General features: G+C 39.0%; 1 protein-coding gene across 2 annotated transcripts in view; it reads left to right on the forward strand.

Moving 5' to 3' along the window:
- The window catches only part of pcxb (pyruvate carboxylase b), a 312,844-nt gene that overhangs the window by 231,143 nt on the left and 59,919 nt on the right, over positions 1-21,782 (forward strand). For both annotated transcript variants that reach the window (XM_041985524.1, XM_041985525.1), the window contains exons 13-14: positions 11,176-11,320; positions 11,821-11,910. In XM_041985524.1, the coding sequence (XP_041841458.1) occupies positions 11,176-11,320; positions 11,821-11,910 (235 nt within the window). The remainder of the gene's footprint in view (positions 1-11,175; positions 11,321-11,820; positions 11,911-21,782) is intronic.

Genomic DNA, 21,782 nt, shown 5'->3' on the forward strand with positions numbered 1-21,782 from the left:
TTTAATTTTTTAAATAAGATTATCGTTCACAACTTCAAGTATAATTAACTCACAGGATCAAACGCCTGCTAACAGAGGCTGAGAGAACACTGTGGGATTGGACTACATCCTGAATCGTTTAATGTGTCACATGCAATCTGCTTAAGAACTCCCAAAAATACCACTAAGTAGCTATCTATTTAAATAAGCTTTCTATTTCAGGGTCTATGAAAATGTCATAGAAGGCATTCTTTAAGCCAGTTTGGGACTGTTGGATACCAGATGTGTTGCACTGCAGAAGGAAATCACCCAATATTATGATTCCTTGTGAATGTAGCTTCCTTGGTGGTCTTAAAATTGTCCTTTTGCAGGCAAATACCTAAAAGAAAGGTAGTCATTTTAGTGATATGAAATGTAATGATATGATTTTTTCTGTTCACTTTTCTTTGTACACATTTAATAACCTGTTTTCCCAAAATTATTCTATGCTTCATCTGCAAAGCCCTTGCTTGTTTAAATTCAGAAGATGTGTAAATCACCTCATGCCTTCACTGTGAATGAATTCTTTACATGCTGAGCATCATTATTGGGCAAGGATCCACTTATCTATTGAGCCAGCTGAATCGAAAATGTATGTTTTGCTAATGCTTACAATGTATAAAACATGGTGTCTTGCTTAACCCAGCAGTTTTGACAGATATCCAGAAAAATGTGCAGCATATTTGTTCCTTTCACATCTTTTGTGGTCGATGTCTGGCAAATTCAGCACTGTGGTCAGCAGCAGTTTCAGCACCATGGACAGCTCAAAGAGAGGAGCTAAGACACACCAGCTAAGACTGAGCGGAGACCAGCTTAAATATACACTTCCCAAAACAATAAAGAGAAGGCTAAAACAAAACATCTTGGTTCTTGATGAGTGAAATATTCCAGTTGTAAAACTTTAATTATAAAGTGGAATGTGTTGAGAATGATTAGTGGAAATCAAAATCGTTAACCCAAGGATGTCTGGATTTAGAATCATACTGAAAATAAAAGTAGAAAGATCAGATCACAACTGATCCAACGTCTGTGGAAATTCAAGACAAATCAAAATTAGGTTTAGTAGTGTGTGTGGCCTTTACAAGCCTGTTTGCACTCCCTACAATGTCTGGGTTCCTGATGAGACAATGGATAATCTCCTCCCAGACCTGCATCAGGGCATCAGTCAACCCCTGAGCAGTCTGTGGCTGTGGTGGATGGAATGACACATGATGTCCCATGGGTGCTGGATGGATTCAGGTCTGTGAACAGGCAGGCAAGTTTATAGCATGAATGACTTTGTCATGTAGAAACTGCTACCACACTCCAGCCACATGAGGCTGAGCATTGTCATGCATCAGATGGAACCCAGGTCCCACTGCAGCAGCATATGGTCTGACACTGGGTCTCATCCTAGTACCAAATGGCAGTCAGAGTACCTCTGGCTGGCACTTGGCCTGTGCATCCCTCCAAGGGTATGCCTTCCCAGACCGTCACTGACCCACTGTCAAACCAGTCATGCAAAGGGATGTTGCATAACATTTTTCATGGTGTCTTCAAACACTCTCACATCCGTCACATCTGCTCAATGTGAACCTGCCGTGAAGATCATGAGGCACCAATGGTGAATTGGCACCAATCATGGTGTTCTCTGGAAAATACTGGGCTGTGAGCACAGGCCCCACTTGTGGACGTCTGGCCCTCATATCATCCTCATGAGGTCTGTTTCTGACTGTTTGAGCAGAAACATGCACATTAGTGGCCTTCTGGAGGTCACTTTGTAGGGCTCTGGCAGTGCTCCTCCTGTTCCTCTTTGCACAAAGTAGCAGATATCGGTCCCACTGTTCGGTTGATGTCCTCCTACAGCCCCCTCCATGTCTCCTAGTAAACTGACTTGTCTCCTGGTATCTCCTCCATACTCTCCACACCGTGCTCGGAGACACAGCAAACCTTCTTGCGTACATTGATGTTCCATCCTGGATTAGCTGCTCTACCTGAGCAACTTCTGTGGGTTGCAGACACGCCTCCTGTTACCTCTAGTGGTGAGGAAACTGGCAAAATGCAAACATGACCAAAAATTAGCCAGAAAGGATGTAGACCACCACCTGTAGACCTATTCCATTACCTCTCATTTCCACCTATTGTCTCTTCCATTTTTACAGCAGCAGGTGAAAGCGATTCAGAATCACTGTAACTTCCTAACCGGACAGATTGATTGTGGTTGACTTGCTAATGATTATTTGTTCGCATTATTATTATTATTATTATTACTACTAGCAGTAGTAGTAGTATACTTTCTAACCTCTTTGTTAACATAATTCAGTTAAGATGAGTTTTTAAAGTCAGTAGGCTGTTATAGCTGCATTCACACAGGGTGGGTCTCAGACAACCTCAGCTAAATGAGTAAAGACATGCAGGACAGATTTTCCTGGAATGGGTTTCTGTTATTTCATGTTTACCTTTATTGTGTTTGCTACCCTATAAGTATGACCTTATTTACAATGAACATATATCTTCCCCCAGCTTAAAATTGCTTTGTCATGGAGATGTAATTAGTTATTTTTGGAAAGATCTCCAACCAGATGTTTAACTGAGGGGCTTCATGGCAAATGTCAAACACAGGTTCCAGATTTAATTTATAGATGCAGCCATGAAGTAGTCACATCATGTGTTATCTAAGTAATGTGGCCCAGTCATAGGAGATGTGTACGGAGTCTGTACCATGAGAGATCACATATCCTAGGGCCTCTATGGGGATTTTTTTTTTGTTGTAGTTGTTGTTTACCGTTAGAAACTGTTTAAAAGCGGAAATATAGGGTTGCAAAGACCAGTGGAATTGGATGAGGTTGGTTTGTGGGTCACACCCTCATCTTTTACTTCTAGCAAGAAGGTAAGTAAAATATGAGATAAAGAGTTAAGGTGTGACCTTTTAGCTAAAGAGGAAACGCGATCATAGTTATTTGATCAGCACAGACTGATCTGTGCTAACTCGCTCAGTTCTTCCTGAGCACAACCAGCATAAACAGTTGCCTGTACACTGCCTGACCAAACATAAGTCTAATTTACCTGATTAAGCAGTAAGAACCTCCCACTGGAAAAGTGCTGAAGTAATTAATACATTTCAGGCACAAACAGTTGATTTAATGCGAAATGTTGCAGTGAGAGGCTCTTATTCCCTTAACAATAATGTTAGAAGATAAATCCTGTGGTTGTGAAAATGTTTTGCTGTTTCAGGAACACAAAATTAGTTGGCATTTCTAAAACTACCAAAACTGGGTTAAGAGCTGCTTGACTCATTTTTAAAACATGGAAGGATATTTATGAACCTCATCTTCATCAAACATCCCATAACCATTAAAAAAATATAATAAATAAGGCATCAAATATAAAATCAACAATCGAGCAGTGAAAATGTTTAATAGTGTTAATGTTGAAAGTAAGAGCACTTCCACACTTAAAATATTAGAACTCAAGGTTTGGGGACTAAACAGATGAGCAGCCTCCAGAAACCCATTTATCAGTGAGGCTAATTGGAGGGGGGGAAAAAGAGAAATCTTTAAGCATAAAAATCTGACTCTGGAGCAGTGAAAAAGGGGAATGTGGGCTGAGTCCAGATTTACCCTGTCCCCAGAGTGATGGAGCATCATGTAAGAAGAGTGGTGGATAAAGGGCTGCACCCATTGTGCCTACTGTGAAAGCCAGTGGAGTCAGTGTTTGCTTCAGTTGATCATGTCTAGACTTAGCAACATTATGTTTCCCCCAAAAACTAAGCTGAGAACCTGAATGGCCATTATTTTACATATTTATAACTTCTTTTTCTTCTGATGGGTTAACATTTTTCAAGAGGGGTAAAAAATAATCTACTGGTATTGTTGATGTGCTGCAGGGAGTACAAGACATCATTGTCACACATGGATTTTCTACCTTAACCCCACTGAGCGTTTTTTTGGGACGTGCTGGAGAAGACTTTACAGTGTCATTCAACTCTCCTATCAATCGATAGCAGGTCCCCTGGCAAAAAATCAATACAGCTATGGATAGAAAATGGGACGACATTGCATAAGCTTATTGAAGCAATGACACTTCCAATGCATGCAAGAATCAAACGTAAAGGTGGGCCAAGAAAACATAAGACTGAGACTATTTGTGGCCAGGCTCAGGTTACAAGAATGAGTGTAAATATGTCTTTAGAAGCCAGTCTGATAGTATATGTACACATTTAGTTTGTATATGTCTTCTTTGCCTGAATATACTTGTATCTGATCTGTGTTTGTGAGAGAGCTTTCCTACATGTTTGTGCGCACATTCACTTCTCGTGCAGCGCGTGTGTTGAGCTTGTTTGTGTCCTGGCCAGTGGTTAAGGTATGACGGATGGGGATAGGGAGGCAGAGTAGAGAAAAGAAGGATGACCTGACAGCTCCCCTATTCAATTCCTAATCACTGAGAGAGCATGGAGGCAGTGTATTTGTGGGGTGAGGACAGAGATCTGTGTTGTGTATTTGTAATACTGAGCATGTCTCTTAAAGAAATCTGAAAATCTGAAGGTTCACGGTTTTTATCTTAAAACAACTCTGTTCAACTACTAAAACTGAACACAATCATTCTTTTTCTGTAGGTATTATAGTACGCTTTGTGGACTATAAATGGAAAAATAATGCCTTTATAAAGTGTTGCTCACTGGAAAAGTCTAGTTCACATGATAATTTATCTGCTATGTCAGTCCTTAGTCTTGTTCAGTATTGTAATTGAAGATTATAGACGATGCCAGGGATGGAAACACAAGTTTTAGTTTTAAGAAATATTTGAGGTGGATTCAGGTGAGCTCTAGTGTGCATTTCTGGCTCTGCTGCTGAGCATTTGGATCTGAAAACAAGCACAAAGTCAGGATGCAAGTGGAAGCACTGCCATTTTGATTTTTGAGTTGAAAATGACTGATACTTTACACCTTCATTATAGAGTTTCCTAACAAGATATTTCTGTGCAAATAGCAATCAGAGTAATTCATGATTGAATATTGGCCAGTACAAAGTCTCAGTCTTATAAAATTTTCCTACACAAACACAGTTATAGGTAACACACCCTAAATACATTTAAATTAATCATTTTTAAACATAAACAACCATGTAAAAATTCATATAAATTGAAATGTTTAGACAATTGAACTTTTTACATTTTTCCAAACAAGACAGGATTTGACACTTTTATAACTAAACAAATCTAACCACTTAACAATGATCTAAACAAATGTATTGGGAGAAAATTCCTTACAAGATGGCTTTCTCTTCCCAGCAAACCTGTGTGACAAACCTTTCCATAGTCTGTTAACATGCTAATTTGTAGTGGTTTGATAATACATTTAGCTATATTAATACACTGAATTAGTAATACTTTTTAAGTCATTCTTTATATAATGTGAACAGCTCAGTATAGAGAATGTGGCACTTTATGGTCTATTTTTGTTAAAATAACCAATAGCCACCAATAGCTAAATAACATTACAACTTTTTGTTGCAACTGTTTAAAAAAACAGAATGGCACCAAAATGTTTTAATGGGTCTAACAGGAATACAGAAGTAAAATGTGCCAAATTAAATGCAGGCCTCAATTGGCCCAGGTATTTGAGATCAATGATCTACAGCATCATTATGTGGAACCTCTGCTTTATTTCAGCTTATGTAGCCTCTAGCTGGTACAGATTAAAAATTAAACGTCATTTTTAATGTTGGATAAAACCACATACCTCAATACTAGAACGTCTTTTCTTCCAGTTTTCTTTTCTAAACTTTCTGAAAGCAATTCCTGAGCGCTTGGATGAGTTGTTGTCTGTCAATATTAACCTCCATCTAGGATGAGCCCTACTATAACTAGTCCCCCCGCCTCTCTTGTAGCACATGGAGCCAGGTCAATCAAACAATGAGACAACGAAGGGTGGTGGGTATTGCTAATATTTTCTTCTTTATTTCCAAGAGAGAGCACAAAGGAAGCTTGCCAGTCGGCTGTTTTTTTCTTTTTTCTCCTTCTTTACGTCTCTAAGCAGCATCCCCCCTCCAGCGTGTAGTGCCCTAGGCAGCCGCCTATGTGGCCTCTGCCAAGGGCCAGCTCTGGATTCCAACACTAATGAAAATCTAATTGATTTGTTCAGCAGGGGCATTGTTTGTATGATCCGTCATCCAGCTGTTATCATGACAGTACCAAAGGGGATGTAGCACAGAAAAAGCAGCACATCACAGCCTGGAATTTATAGTCATACTGGCTACATGTATAAAACATGTCAAGTTTATCAGATCCGTTTCTAACCATATGTAATGGACATAAATGATTGTTGTAATCTATCTTTTGGTACCTTTACAAAAGAAGCAATATCTTTACTCAGCATGGTGGACTGGAAAGCCAGAGGCAGCCGATATTCCTGTTGAAAGTTTATTGGCTGCTGTGTTGGATCTCGAGCATTCCTTCTACTGTTTACTCCCACTCCACCTTTTGCTTTTACAGAAAGCTGTGGCCCAGCTGTACATTGACATAATTTGACTGAGGCCTTGACCTTGAATTGCACCACAGAACATGTTGTTTTGCCAGATTATTTTCAGATGAAAAATGCGTTAGTGGGCTTCAAGCCTGAATGTGAAACGTTTAACATGTTCATATTGATTCGGTCATAGCAAGGGTAAACCTGTAGGATGTGTGCAGCTTTGGAAAACATTATTTTATATCTTGATTAGGAGAAACATAGATGTGAAGTTCATTCAATCTGCAAAGCTACCTTTACCCTATTTTAAATATAAGAACCCTATTTTATATATAGAAGTTATAAACAAGATCCTTTGTCTCTTTTATCCTGTTCTATTTCTGACCTTTTATATATTAATGTTACATAAATAAGCAGCTGTCTGGACAGCAGCATGGTAACACCTGCCTTTTCCCCTCTCTCATCATGCTATCTTTGCAGCTGCTATGAAAGATGACATCCACTTCCAGTGCAGACAGACTGACAAGACAAGCAGACATAAAATACCAAGCAATGTGTTTTTTCATCTTCGAGATATCCAGACTGCATTTTAGTATCAGATGTAAATTCTGTTTATATTCACATTTTGGACTTTTGGATAACCTTTGGAAACAAATTATTCCAAAGAAGTGCTGCTGTCTGCTTGAATATTTTTTGTAAGACTATTTTCAGTAAATTATATGTAGAATACTGAAACTAGCATCCACTATGGTGGAATAATTGTTGATATTTGCAGTTGAGTCAACACACCAGGATATCAGTATTTCGCTCACAGCGTTGCATTAGCAGTCACCAGTAAAGCTGATTGCAACAAGAGTGATAACGACCAGCTGTAAGCAAAGTGGCAATAAAGCAGACCTTGGTGATGAACAGTCCTGTGAGGACAAAAGTGTGGAAGGAAACTACCAGGTGGCGTTATTTGTTTATGTTTTATTTTTTGGGCGGCTTTGTAAAAGAAAAAGAAAGTTACCTAAAGTTTACGAGCTTGCGCCACCATGAGGCAGTGATTTCTGAGGCTATGTAAAAATTGTTCCTTTTTGGGTATTGTCTGCAAGTGTTTGACAGCGAGGGCCTGTGCAAGCATTAACAAACATCTGGATGTTTTCAGCTCCTCATGAAAAACTATGTAAGACCTATTGAATGCATGTGTGTCTGTGCTTCAGTTCATAATATGAAAAAAAAAAGTGTGCCTATGTGTTTTGCATGCTGCGAGCGAAGCTCTTAGAGCTGTAGCCAAGTGCTTGTGTCATGGCATCCAAATCAGAGAAGGCCCTTGGAGTGTTTGTGTGACATGACTGAGAGCAGCATAAAGACTGATGGAAAAATAACAAGAGATACTGAGTGACAGGAAAGGAGAATCAAAATGTGTGTTTTGCAGATCATTAAGGGAAACGCAAAACGGTGAAGGGATGGTGTTGTGTGTGTGTTAGTTTGTGTGATCGCCAAAGGCAGACAGAGCAGCCTGCTAATGAACACATTGATCTGATACAGCAGGGGAAAAGCACAAACCTCCATGTATTAATAGTGTCTCAATTCTCCTTTTCCATTATTTCTAAGTCTTTAATGAAGAACGACTGTTTTGTCTCTCATCCAATGTCTCTGCCTTACCACAGTCCTATTTTATTTATATCTTTTGATTGCCCCCCCCCCCCCCATGCTCATTAAGTTTGTTTACAGATATAAATTATAGATGAAAAGGACATCAAAGAGAAATTTCTGAAATTTCAAACTTACACAGGTGAAACATAAACATGCCCTCAGGTACTCCTACAAAGCAGCAAATACTTTTTTTTTGTTGTTGTTGTTAATATTTGACAGTATTGTTTTTCTGGTGTAGTTCAAAATGTTTACAGTCAAACACTAGTTATTAGGTTTCAGTGCAAACATGTCATCTCACCACAAATCACTTCTGTTTTGGAGGGAAAAGATGTCCCTTTTCTTTAGGAGAGTAAGGGCCATCTAAATTCAAATTAGCCTGTTTGAAGGACTAGAAGACCACCACCCACTGATCCCTAAAAGAAAATGAGCACTTCATCCCTGTTAAATGAAAAGCACTCGCAAAGGGATCTGCCACTTTTCAAATAGCAGATCAAAAACACAAGTTACCAAATGACAGAAGTTAATGACTAAAAGGATCATTAGAGGAAAGATTTCTTTTAGCCTGCTGAAATTGGAAGAAGAATCTCCGGTATTGAGAGAAAAAAAAACTGATTTCATATTCCCTAATTTCTTCAATTTCTGTCTAATATAAGTGCTGCTCCGCTATGGCTTCTTTTCTTTTGTCCTGAAGTAAAACCTTATATTTTGTTCCAGTGGAAATGCACTGCAAACTATTTCACACAGCTGCTTGGAGACATGTATGTGAGGCAGCAGTGTATCATATTAAGTTATTGCAGACATATACTATAAATGCAAAAGAAAATGGCCATGGGTTTTTGAAGTCAGTTCAGATGCAGCAGTGGGCTTTTATATATACGTGTGTATATATATATATATATATATATATATATATATATATACACACACACATACACAGCTTTCTTTTTCTCCTTTTTCCCCCTCCTGCTCTGTGGCAACTGGCTGAGAATATAGTCTCATTTTGTGTTTATGCCCATATACAGTATCCCAGAAATGAAAACTTCTCATCCCTTGCTGGGAATATGATTATCTAGCAAGACATTTAGGGTTTTCCCTCCATTTCATTTAGATATTCCATCCATTATCTTGACCGCTTATTCCATTTCGGGTCGCGGGTGAGCTGGAGCCTATCCCAGCATTTTAACAGGTGAGAGGCAGGGTACACCCTGGACAGGTCACCAGTCTGTCGCAGGGCCAACACAGATAGAGACAAACAACCATTCACACACACACTCACTCCTACGGAGAATTTAGAGTGTCCAATTAACCATTTAGATATTAACAAAATTTATGTAAGAACTCTGGGGCTCTGTTAGACTTCTCTTGTAGGTGATCAAATAAATGCCCCAAATACAGACTGGAAAAGAAAATCCTCCTGTATCTGGCTATTCTTGCACATACTGTCCCTTTGTATGTGCAACAATAGCACATAGTCAGTTTGAAGCAGATCCATGTAGTGTTAAGGCTGTGTTGTGGTGCCCATGATCAGCGAATCAAATGTGATAGATTTGCAGCGTCAACATTTTTGGATGTGTGGACTGTTGGGTTGATGAAAGGTGTGCAGGGTGATGCTCTGTGTAACTTTGAGTTCTTGTCAAAGCTTTTTATTTCAAACTGTTTCTGTTGACAGTCCAAGTCAGTGAATCATTCTCACCTAAGTGTAATGTACAAGCTTTAACAAGGGAAACCAGTGTTTATCTAGATTTATGCTGATGGAGATGGACTTCAGAGGGAAGGCATGTTCCTGATACAAATCTGCATCACGTAAATCCTGTTACCATGTCTAATTAAAGCATGGTTAATATATGAAGAAATGCAGTGTAATGACTTACTGATTTTATTAACTTGCCTTTAATTGCAAATGTACAATTTATTGACATGAGTGGCATATGCTTATTTTTCCCACACATATCTCCACACCCCCCTCTCTCAGTATTGGTAGTGTAATGAGGTCTGTGTGGCTTGTGTATTTCCCAGCCTACTTCTACCATTTATGGGATTCCTGAATGACTGGTGCAGTAATTTCAGGTCAGCTTGGGTTTGACTGCCAGCTAAACACCTAAATTATAATTGTAAAAACTGTCCAGTATTTATTTATTTATTTTTTGTCCACCAAGGTGTATCTGTGTGTTTGTGACAGAGAAAACCATCCATTAACTCTGTAGCAGTAGAGAAACTTTCTGAAATTAGTTGCTGGTTTTTATCCACCATCCAGCTAGTCCTCTGGGATGTAGTTTCTCTCTTGGTGTGTGAGTGAAAGGGTTTTCTTTCTTTTCAAACGTTGCTTAAGACTCCAACATCAAGTCATGTATACAGACACTTTTTCTACCCTGACCCCTTCCATGGTGACATTTTGCTGTAATAAACAGGTTTAAAGCTACTCAAAAACATAAGAGCAGATTCTGTGTTTTTTTTTTTTTTTCTTTCTAATCTCTCACCTGCTATTTTCTGTCACTTTGCTTCCCACTTGTCACCACTAACAGTAATTAATTGCATTCGTAACACATTGTTGAGACAACTTATAACAGTGGGAGGGAGGGGAGGTGTATCGGCAACAAAGCAAGTAATGAAATTAACTATTACAAATCTTTACTCTCTCTCTATTCTGCTTCACCCATTTATTCATTCTCCCTCTCTTTAATTGGTATAACTCCTTCTCGGAGAGCGAACTACTAACTAGAAATGAAATATAATTACTTTCAGCAGCTGATTTGCTCTGTGTTCTCTGTTGTGCACAATATTTGTTGAGACTGAGACGGTTTGCATGTAAGTTCGTTGTTTGAGAGGTTATTTTCATTGTGTAGGTTCAAAGCGCTTTGTATGCTTTAATGTCAGTCTCAGTAAAGACGTTTTGTCAAATAAATCCAGTTTCTTTCATCTGGTAGAAGTGCAGAATATGACTCTGATCTAAATGATTTGCTTGGTGTGTTTAGATTTAACAGTTTAAGAATTTTTTTAAATAAACATCTCTTACAAAGGGCTTGTAAAGAAAACTAAATGAAGTCTCTTGTTCTTGTTTGCTCTTCTCTCTGTAGACAAACATCCCGTTCCTCCAGAATGTTTTTTCCAACAATCAGTTCCTGCACTCCACCGTGGACACCCAGTTCATTGATGAAAACCCGGAACTGTTCAACCTCAAACCCACTCAGAACCGAGCCCAGAAACTCCTGCACTACCTCGGTCAGTTTGTAAACTAAAGGATCAAACAATAACGTCATATGTTTTCTTACACTTTCATATTTGATTGTAAATTCACTGTTATCAGTTTAAAATGTTATATTGCAGCATAAAACCAGGTGTAAGCAGAAGTTTAAGGTCAATAACATCTGAAACAGAGCCGTCACTTCATGATTGCTTTTGTGGCTTCAGAGATGGAAGATGTAATAACTTAGCTTTGAAGAGTTGTTGATACTTTGGGATGAGGGATTAGTTTATGCAAGAGGGGAGGACGAAATCTTAGATAAATCTTACAAATAAAATGTCTTCCAGCAAGCCTTGGGTGCTAAAAAAAGAATCTTCAACATTTAATGTATGAAATATCTTTGACTTGGACATGGATTAGTATGCAAAGAGGAATCATAATTTAAAATGGCCCAGATTCTGCATTTTATAACAGTTAACTTTTTCTTTTAAAGTATGTTGGCGTAACCTGTGTTCTCTGTCATTGCTCTGGTATTCAGGTCATGTAATGGTGAATGGACCGACCACACCCATCCCAGTCAAGGCAAAACCCTCCTCCACGGATCCTGTGGTCCCTCCTGTCACCATGGGTATGTGATGATATGCTTTCTGGTCACAATGTGTAGTTCATCCTCTGCCATACATTTACTCCTCAGGATACTTTTTTTTTTTTTACCACAACATTATCTATTAAATAATCGGTCTAGAAACCTAAGTAATGAAATAATTATATGTCTCTGTAGTTTTAGTTTAGGCCCATTTGTTAACAAGTCCTCCTTTTAATCTTTCAATAATTAAAGTAGATCTACGATCATATATTTGAAAATGCATCATTATTGTCATGTCTATATAACAAAAACACTTTGATTTGAAATAATACAAGCACAGATGCATTACTGAGGGTTGTGCTCCAATAAGAAGTTCAGCTTTTGTGCATGTTTTGCCGCTAATTAGCATACACAGGTGTACAAGTTGAATCCAGCCCTCATCATACACCTGAGATCAGCACCGAATATTGAAATATTTGTTTATGTATCTGCAAGTCATATGTTTCCTCATGTTGTGCAGCCCTCATTAAAACTGTGAGAAGGAGGAAGAGTGTTGGGTTAAAAGACATTGTCATTAGACTGTTGCACTAATAGTGGCACAGTGTATCATCTCAATTGAATTTCCTATATTTGGACTAATATAGCCAAGCTCTACAATAGCAAGGGGCTTCACTTTCCAATGGGCACCAAAGCTAAAAATGTAAACACTTGTGGATCCACAGGGCACTTTGGATAAAAAGCGCTCACCAAATGACAAATGGGCTGTCGAGCAGTCTGATAGCTGTAGGCAGAAAGGCCTTCCTGAATGACTCAGTTTGGCACTCTGGGAGGAAAAGGGTTTTAGTCCAGAGTGCTCTGCTGAGCTGTGAGCACAGCTCATTGTTTGTGGAGGCAAAAGTTCTCCCCCTCCTGCCCTGCTCTGCACCAACAGCTCTGTAGTCTTGCAGGAAAGGCCAATGACCACGCTGTGCTCTTTGATGAGCTACTTAGTCTGTAAAGTTTTCTTTTCCCTCTTACCAGCTCAGCGTTTCCCCTAGGTTTTTGGCACTGAGGTGTATCACTGTGTGTGATATAGAGAGGAGAGGATAAAATCATCTTGACCTTCTTGTGAGGGTGGGGGTTGCCACTGGGCGGGGGGGCTCCCCCTAATATAATGCTGCAACAACAGGGTTATTTAGGTTAGTTTTCCTTTCCTGCTGCTGTCTTGTGTTTTTTTATTAGTGGTGCAACCTGCCATGAATTCAAGCATCTGCCCCTTTTGACAGCAACAAATAGTCAGCTGTATCAATCTGACATGTTCATCAGCACCCTGCTCTCCCTCACCAAGCACCCCTGCATGCCCTGTAAACATGAATTTGCAACAAAATGATGTGAATAATATGAATTATAATCAGGCATAACTAATGAGATCTGACATCTAAAAATCGTGCTCAGTGGAACACAGTGGAGTAGAATAAGACAGAATAATCTGCAGCGTTGTTGTGTCTGCATATGAGTGTGTGTTTCTCTGTCCTTACACACCACTTGTGTTGCTTATGCAAATATTTTGTTGAAAGCTGTTGTTGCCCATCTAGGTTCTTGCAGGAAAGCAAACAGGAATAAAGTAAACACACAAACTGGCATGGATGTGTAACATACTAAACAGGCACTTTGTAGATGGCCTTTGTATATACACCCCCACTTTTCTACTGTATGCAGCTGATGAGGCAGTTGTATGCCGCACATTCACCCACAGAGGCATACCTAAAGCCTAGTAATGAGATTTGTAATGTGCTTATATCCTTTCTTTCATTCCACAGAGGGATTGAGAGAAGAGAAGGATTAGGTCTGTATTATCACACTCGGTGTAGAGAGGCGTTGAGGGAGGGACAGGGCCATGGACAGAAGAGGGGGTTATGACAACGGACTTGGCCAGAGTATTATCCCTATATAGAAAAAGGTCAGGTGCGCATAGTGGCAGCCATGGAGACATGATGGATGAATTGATGAAGGTGGGTATAAAAGGAAGAGGGAAAACAAATATGACATTGCCATATGTCCAAATATCTCATCTAAAGATTAAGAGCAAGAAGGATAAATGATAAGAATAGCACTTTTGAGGCATTGTCACTGCACTGAAGAGAAAAGAATAGAAACTATTCCTGAAAGAAAAGGCGAGGGTGTCCTGACAGAACCTTTTTTTTGTACTTGAAGGCCATTATTTTCTAATTAGGATTTGTAGTCTGAAACGTTCCCTCCGAAGGCTGATTGCTGGTGGTTCATCGATGGTGTAGAAGTACACCTTGTTCCAATTATTGTCTGGATTTATTTAATGGAGGACATCTAGAGGTTAATCACCAGATGCCTCTGAGCCAGCTCCAGGAAAAATGACTAATAAAAATGACAGATTATTCCCCTCCTCCCAATTATACACTATTTCCATTTATTGGATGAGCAGAGAGGGGTAAGTAAAAAAAAGTAAAAGACAATGTGGCAATACAGATCGAATTAATGCCTTAATATGCTCTTTTGTTTCCCCCTGCTTGTTTGTGGTTTTGGTGGCTTTATCAGTTTTATTGTTTTTTAGGTACAAACATCACAGCTGGGTTTCTTTAAAAGGGCTCATAAAAAGTCTTAAATGCTGCTTTCTGAAACCTGAAGATACTCTGCTGTACACACACCTGAAGAAATTCCAAAGAGACTTTCTTTATAGACTGTGCTCTCAAACCTTCCATATGTGGAAGAAAATGAAAGCTGTTTTTGAGTAGTGCTGCCAGTCAAAAGTTTTTGACCAGGTGGTATTTGAGCAGTTACGGTGAATTATTTAAGGTTTTTTGTCCTGGGGGGGATGGAGAAGGCATACAATAAATGGTGCTCTCATATTCCATCTGATGTTTACTTGCTGTTAACACGTAGAGGCTTAGCAGAGGCTGTTCTGGCACACCTGACTTTAATAAAACACTAATTGGCAGTCACAGTGCTGAGTTTAAGCAATCAGAATGTTCCTAAATGCAGAGATACAGCACATTTTTTAGGGTTTTTAGGTGGCAGATGTAGGCTCAGAACAAAGTAGTTTTCACTCTGAAATGGGAAACTTGAGCTGTGATTCAATTACAAGGGCTGCAATGTGATGACAAAATGACTGATGCATCTTTTTTTTATGATTTTTTTTTCCTCTCCATGTGAATACTGGGTATCTCCAAAGCATAATGTTTGTAGTGATCCATAATGACTAAACAAAAAACAGATTTCTAATAACATCTCCCTCTAATCTGCTACGAGCAATAGAAACATGTATTTGTTGCTTTAGTCTGGAACACATGACCTTACCTGCCAGTCATGTTTGGTAAAGTGTTCCTTTACACTGTGATAAGATTCTGTGGCATTGTAGTAGCATCCCATGTTAGTCATGCAACCAGCTATCTTAAATGTTTCCGTGACTTCAGTTCAGTCTTTGTTATTGAGTGTGGGGAGCAGTGTGTCGGTAAAATTAAAGAAAGATAAGGCGTCCTGGTTCTCGGATAACAGATGGATACAAATCCTTGGTAATAGAATTTAAAGTGGTTTGTAATTTACTTCACCTTTTCCATTTTTAGTGGAAGCTGTAAGATAGCTTGCTTGACGACAGGGGTGTAAATCCCAAGTTTGATCACCATACAATATTGATTCTATGGCTAACGATTCAGTGTGTGTCTATCACGAATTCAGCCACCTTATGATTTGCCAAGGATTGTAATGAGACAACATCAAATGCTGGTTTAACAAAATCACTTCATTCTTACTAAAATTTACCACATCAAATACGAGAAGACATTTCTGTTGTTAAACAGCTCCACATGTGTTCTCTTAGGCACATCCTAAAATGATTACTGCATCAATGTTTGATCAATATTTTCAATCTGGATCAAGGCTTTCAGATTGATCATTTAGTTGATTTATTGATGTACTGTTGCACCCCAGCCTGGTGGTCCTCAGGTTAGCAACAGCTACAACAGTGTTTTAACATCCTCCCCTTGGTGGAAGCCTATAATGTAGTTTATTGTGTCTGTTATTTACTAAATATTTTAGTGCCACCAGTTGGTTGTGTTGCTAGGCCATCTTGTTCATGCTGTTTAGGGATGACAAAAATGCTGTTCAAATTGCTAAAAATAGTTAAACTATTCTCCCAATAACCAAAAAGATGTCACCAGATCACCAGACAAGAACTTTCATCATCCATTTTTAGTAAGCATTGATGGACCTTCTCTTGGATGCTTCGCTTTCAAACGACTGTGTATCACCATGGCAGACTCGTGGTGTGCTAGCATAACCTGGCAGATGTTGCATTGGCCCTCATTTACGTTTACTGAATGTGCTCCATAAAGAACTTTTGATAGTGGTGTCTTTGGTTTTGCTTTTTTTATGTTTGCTGTCCATTAGCATAAAATCTCACACTGCCAGACCCAAACCTTGTTTGTTACAAGACGGACATACTGAAATGATAGCTGCATGAACTATTGGATTTTTTTTTTTTTTATTTAAAGTTATTGACATCCCTAAGACTGTTAGGACACTTCACTTATACAATTTCCTTCTTAACATCAGTAGAGTCTAAATCAACATAAAATCTTTCTTCATCACAATGCATCGAAGAAACTAATTAATGTGCTTTGAGTGCTGTAGTTCAGTCTTGTCTGATCATTTGGAGGAGAGGAGCTGCAAGGTGTGCAGTTCATCAGTCAAATGGGTGGAAAATGTCAAGGAAAGAGGTATGAAATAGGGATGTGCATGACTAACTGTCTAAGCGATTAATTGTAGTGGCGCACTAAGTTGACGGCTTCTTTTAAAAGCCTACTGTTTAATGTTTGGATTAGTGTTATGCGTCAATGTGCATGAGAGTGGAAGCTGTTTATGGTGCTGTTTTAAAAAAAAAAAAAAACAGCCCGCTCCCTTTTAAGGTTGAGCTTGATGGGGGGAGGTGGGAAGGGAGAGACTTACATCATATCAGCTGTTCTGATGCACAAGCAGGTCTGAGTTAAAGTGTGGGGCAGTAGGAGCAGAGAAAGTTACCTGTGATAAACTGTCCATTTAGTGGTGAATATGTATCAGTAAATACCACACAGCTGTTCTAGTTCCAGTGGTGTCCTGTGTCTGCTTCACCACTGCTTGGTAAAGTGAAGTGAGCTAACCCTGAAGGGTAGCTGCAGCTTCACCCAGGAGTAATCACTTCACCTCTCGACCTCGGTTTGGAGGAGAAGCAGCAAAGTTTTAACAGCTCTTTTCACCGATAGTGGAGGCAACAGACTAGAGCAGCGCAGTTACTAAACCCTCAAAGAAATGTTGCCATTCAGGAGCAAAAAGACCAGACGGAAATATGAGGAAAATAACTGGTTATGCTGAACGGTCCTGTGGGCACCTGGCAATGCAGCCAGCCCATGTTCAATACCAGCGTCTCCCTTCAATACCAACATCCATTTTGGAGAATAATAAAAATATAAGATAAACACTAATGTATGGTGTACACACACATTATACAAATAACATTTTACACATTTAACAATATTCTTTTGGAGATAGTGTTTTTTATTTCATTATTGATGACGTCACGGCTAAGCGTGTAATTGTTTTTGAAAGGACTGACTAGTCGACTAAAAAAACTGCCTAAAATGCTCTTCCCTAGTATGAAATGTCATCAGCCTGAGAACTAGAAGAGAGAAGCATGCAGAGAAGCTGGATGGGGGAGTTGGGGAGGTTTTCAATGTAAATGAGCATATGTTTGTGTAAGTGGGTCAGTTGTTGAGCACAGCAACCACATGGGACTGGTATCTTTAAACTACTTTTTTTTTTCTTGGTACCATGCAAGATGCACAAAAATGCTTTCAAACACTTGTTTCTTGGAAACTGTCACATGCAGAAACCATTGTATGGTTAGGCACTGTGGTCCCGCAACACACCACCTTCTCTGTTGTGCTGAAACAAATGTGTCAAGGAATGCAGAAGTGGTTAACAAGAAACGCAGTATAAAGAGACTGCATTTGAGTAAGAAATGAAGGGACTTGGAGAATAAATCACTGTCTGATTCTTCAGGGAAAAAAGTCTACAAGAGTCTATAAGTATCTCAGAAGACTTGAGAAAAAATAAACCTAATCCTACCAGGAATCTACCACAGATGCTACAATTGTGTGTGTGTCATTTGTTTAGCTTGTACTGGGCTCATAAACCATTACAGAAGATATAATTTGTTTGCAGGGGTTAGGTACAACAAGAAAGGTCAAGGGCAAAAATTCAATTTCACAGAAAGAGACGAAAGGCTGGAGGACATCTAAACAGGCAAATAGCACCTCATTATCGAGTCTAATTGATTGATGATTATACACAACGAAGCAAAAATGGATCCAAACTCAGAATGCCAGTTGTTTATGCCTCAGGTTATGGTTGTTTAAATGCACATCTGAGAGGAAAGAAAGTTGGCCATAGTTGCAAATACAGAGTAAGGTCAGTGTTTGGCTTGTTTGGTTTTAGGATCACTCAGCTGTAATAAAACATAAATGCCAGTATTTGTCCTGGGAACTCTACAGCCATTTTTATTGCTCTCTGTAGATGCTTTTAGCAGTTACTTTATGCTTTAGTACGGTATATCACTCATTCCTGTAACCTCAGTAGAAACCTTCATCTAGTGCCCTCATGTCTGGCAGTCTTTACCTTAGTTCCTCAGGGAGTGAGGCATGCCAGTTTTCGGCAACACTCTTGATGGATGTGATAGTTTACCTGTTTCCAATTCAACTCTTAGATTTACATCACTTGTTTTTTATTTTGTTTTTTGTGTGTGTGTGTGTTTTAATAATAAAAAGTAGGGATGATTAAAATTTTTAATCAGATTAATCACAGCTTACAAATTAATCATCATTTGTGACCACCGTTGTATCTACAGAAAGAGCAAGCCAATGCTCACTCAGGTTTCTCTTTGCTTTTTTACATTAGATGATCAATTTAGTTGTAATAATCAGTTCAATATTACATAAAAGAAAGACGTTCAAAAATATATCTCGTTTTGCAGTTTCACTCTTCAAAAGATATCAGAACCTGATCTGTCTTCCTAGATGTGTGTGTGGCTGCCTGATGACTAGTAGACTTTACAACCGTTTTACTAGCAAACCTCATTAATATGTAGGATGTTAATTAATAGGATGTCTCCATGTCTGGCCGTCATAAATGGTCGATGCTGCAAATGCGTTACAAATTTTAACGCAAATTATTTTACATAACGTGTTAACGGTGGTAACTAATTTATTTTTGACAGCCTTAATAAAAACGTGTACTGTCTTGCTCTAAGGTCAGTGTTGTTCCAGCACTTTTATTCAAGCTGAAAGACTTTCTTTACAATTAAAGGACTGATTGGTCAAGAAATATTGAGCATTTGTTGGTGATACTCAAAAAATAGTCTACTTATTGTGCCAACACAAGGCTGAGATTTCTCCCAAACAAAGAAATCATGTTTTGAGTCACTTGACTTTTCATATAAATATATTATTAAATTACAATGGCTACATAATTTGAATACATATTAAACTCTGAATTCTTTTCAGATGATTTGTGTTTAAGCAATTAAAAAATTTGCCATAATTGTGATGCAGTATCATTACTTGGGTTGAATTGGCCAAAAGGTGTGTGTGAGTGCATGTGTATGTGTGTTTGGATGTATGTTGGGTTAATTGGTCACTCTAAATTCTCCCCAGGAGTGAGTGTGAGTGTGAATGGTTGTTTTTCTCTCTTTGTTGGCCCTGTGATGGACTGCTGACCTGTCCACTGTGTACCCTGCCTCTCGCCTGTTAAATGCTGGGTTTGGTTCCAGCTTCCCCACAACCCTTAATTGGACTAAGCACTATAGATAAATGAATGAATATAATATGTTTATCATGAAGAAGCTGTAAGTAACTCAAAAGACTTTAGAAAAATTAAACATAATGCTACCAAGAGCCCATTATCCTCCCGTTCCACCGTATCCCAGAGCTGTAACCTACTTGGAGTGTCTAGAAGTGCAAGGTGTCAGCTGCTGAGAAATAAATTAAAGAAGGCTGAATCACAGCGGTGTGGAGGAGAGGTGCTGGTGTGGATTGCCACCGTTAACCCATTCAGACCAAAAGCTGCACTTTTAATAGAACTTTTAAACTTCGTTTATAAGCCTCCTAAAACCTGAAGGTTTTCTTAAAAACGTAACTCTCCACAAACACTCTTATTTCTTTGCTTGTGAGGAAGCAGCAGTTATGAGATTTAGTTAATGCAGCTTTCATGTGCATCAATGAAAAGTAAAGACGGCGTCCATCCCTCCCCGAAGACAAATGATAAAGTACATACACACGTTTGGGTATGGTTTGAAAACTGATTCACAAACCAATTTCCTGTTAGTGAAATTCTCACCAGGCAGTGATACAGACAGAAGTCCACACCTTTCATGAGAGCTGTGGACTTTATGCCTGTAAAAACTCTGTTGTTTTGAGTGAAATTATTTCAAGTCAGCCAAAGTCTTGATTAAAAACAAATTACCTGAACCTCCCACCTAATCTGAATTAAATCCTTTTTACAACCTGGGAGCTTTACTCCTCATTCATGATATTTAGTGTGTTGTATATTTTTCAACTAAATATTCTCTACTAGATTACCATTTTATGTTGCTTATATTCAGTGATCACTCTAAGAAAAATAAACAAGTAGAAACAAGTAATGGATGGATTTTCATTCAACTTTGAAGAAATCTCCGAAATGGAATAAGTAACGTTTCAGGATCCAGGTCTGTGCTCTTTGAGTGCTGCTAGTTTTAATCATGATTTCATGTCTGTCATACAGCATTGGGCTGATTGCGGAGATTCCTCTTCAAATCTTTTTAAAAAAATTAGCGATACATACACTAACTGGGTGCTTTTTAGATGTACAGGCTGTAATTAGCGCACCTGACTTAATAAAGCCCCAGTTTGCAGTTCCCTTGGGATTGTGCAGTTGAAATGTTCTAAAACACAAAGATAAAACGGATTTAAAAGGATTTTAATGGGTGGCAACTCAGAGCAAAGGCCTGGCGAAGATTTTCTATGCAGAACTGCTAAACAGGTACCTATGAGCAGTGGCTACCTCTGTCGGGTCATCTGATGTGGCATTGTGGAGCTCCAGAGTAGAGAGAGTGAAAGATAAGTAAAAACTATAAAGGGAAGAGGTATGAAGTGACCTGAGTCTGAGAGACAGAGTGAAGTGCGTGCAGAAAAGCCGGGTAGTGGGAGTTGGGAAGGTTTTTGATGGAAATGAGAGGGTATGTTTATGTCTAAGTGGGTCACTTGTCAAGCGCAGCAACCATGTGGGACTTGTGTCTTTTTACCACTTTATTTCTCCTCGGCGCAATAGACCATACACACAAATCCATTCAAACACTCACCATTTCCAGGAAAGTGTCACATGTAAAGGCCATTGTTTTCAAACGCACTGGGGTCCCAGTACACCGCCTCTCATTTCTTTCAGACTGCCCTTAGAATATCATTCTGACCACAGAAGCAGCGAAGACAGTTTGACAGGACGTGGTCTGGTAGCAAGTTTAAGACTGCATGAATGTGACTAATAGGACTTTGATAATTAATCATTTTTTGTGTGTTTTTCTGTTGCATGTCTTACACATTTATTGATGCGTTCGGATGTCTTTTTGCTTCACCAGCAGGACTTCAGAGTTCATGGAGTTAATGTTTCAGTGAGCTGATCATGTCTTTGTGAGCATGTTGGTGAATAAATATCTGCATCTGTTTGAATCATTCTTTTTATACATATTAGCCTTAGAAACAATTGCAAAGCAAAGATCATTTGTTTTCAGAAGAGGTTGAGCAAATATTCAGCTACACAGATATGGGGGACGAAGAGTTGGAGGACATCTAAACAGGCGGATAGTACCTCATTAACTAGTCTAATTGATTGATGACTGT

The sequence above is a fragment of the Melanotaenia boesemani genome, chromosome 5, assembly GCF_017639745.1.
Source record: "Melanotaenia boesemani isolate fMelBoe1 chromosome 5, fMelBoe1.pri, whole genome shotgun sequence".
NCBI classification, from domain to species: Eukaryota; Metazoa; Chordata; class Actinopteri; order Atheriniformes; family Melanotaeniidae; genus Melanotaenia; species Melanotaenia boesemani.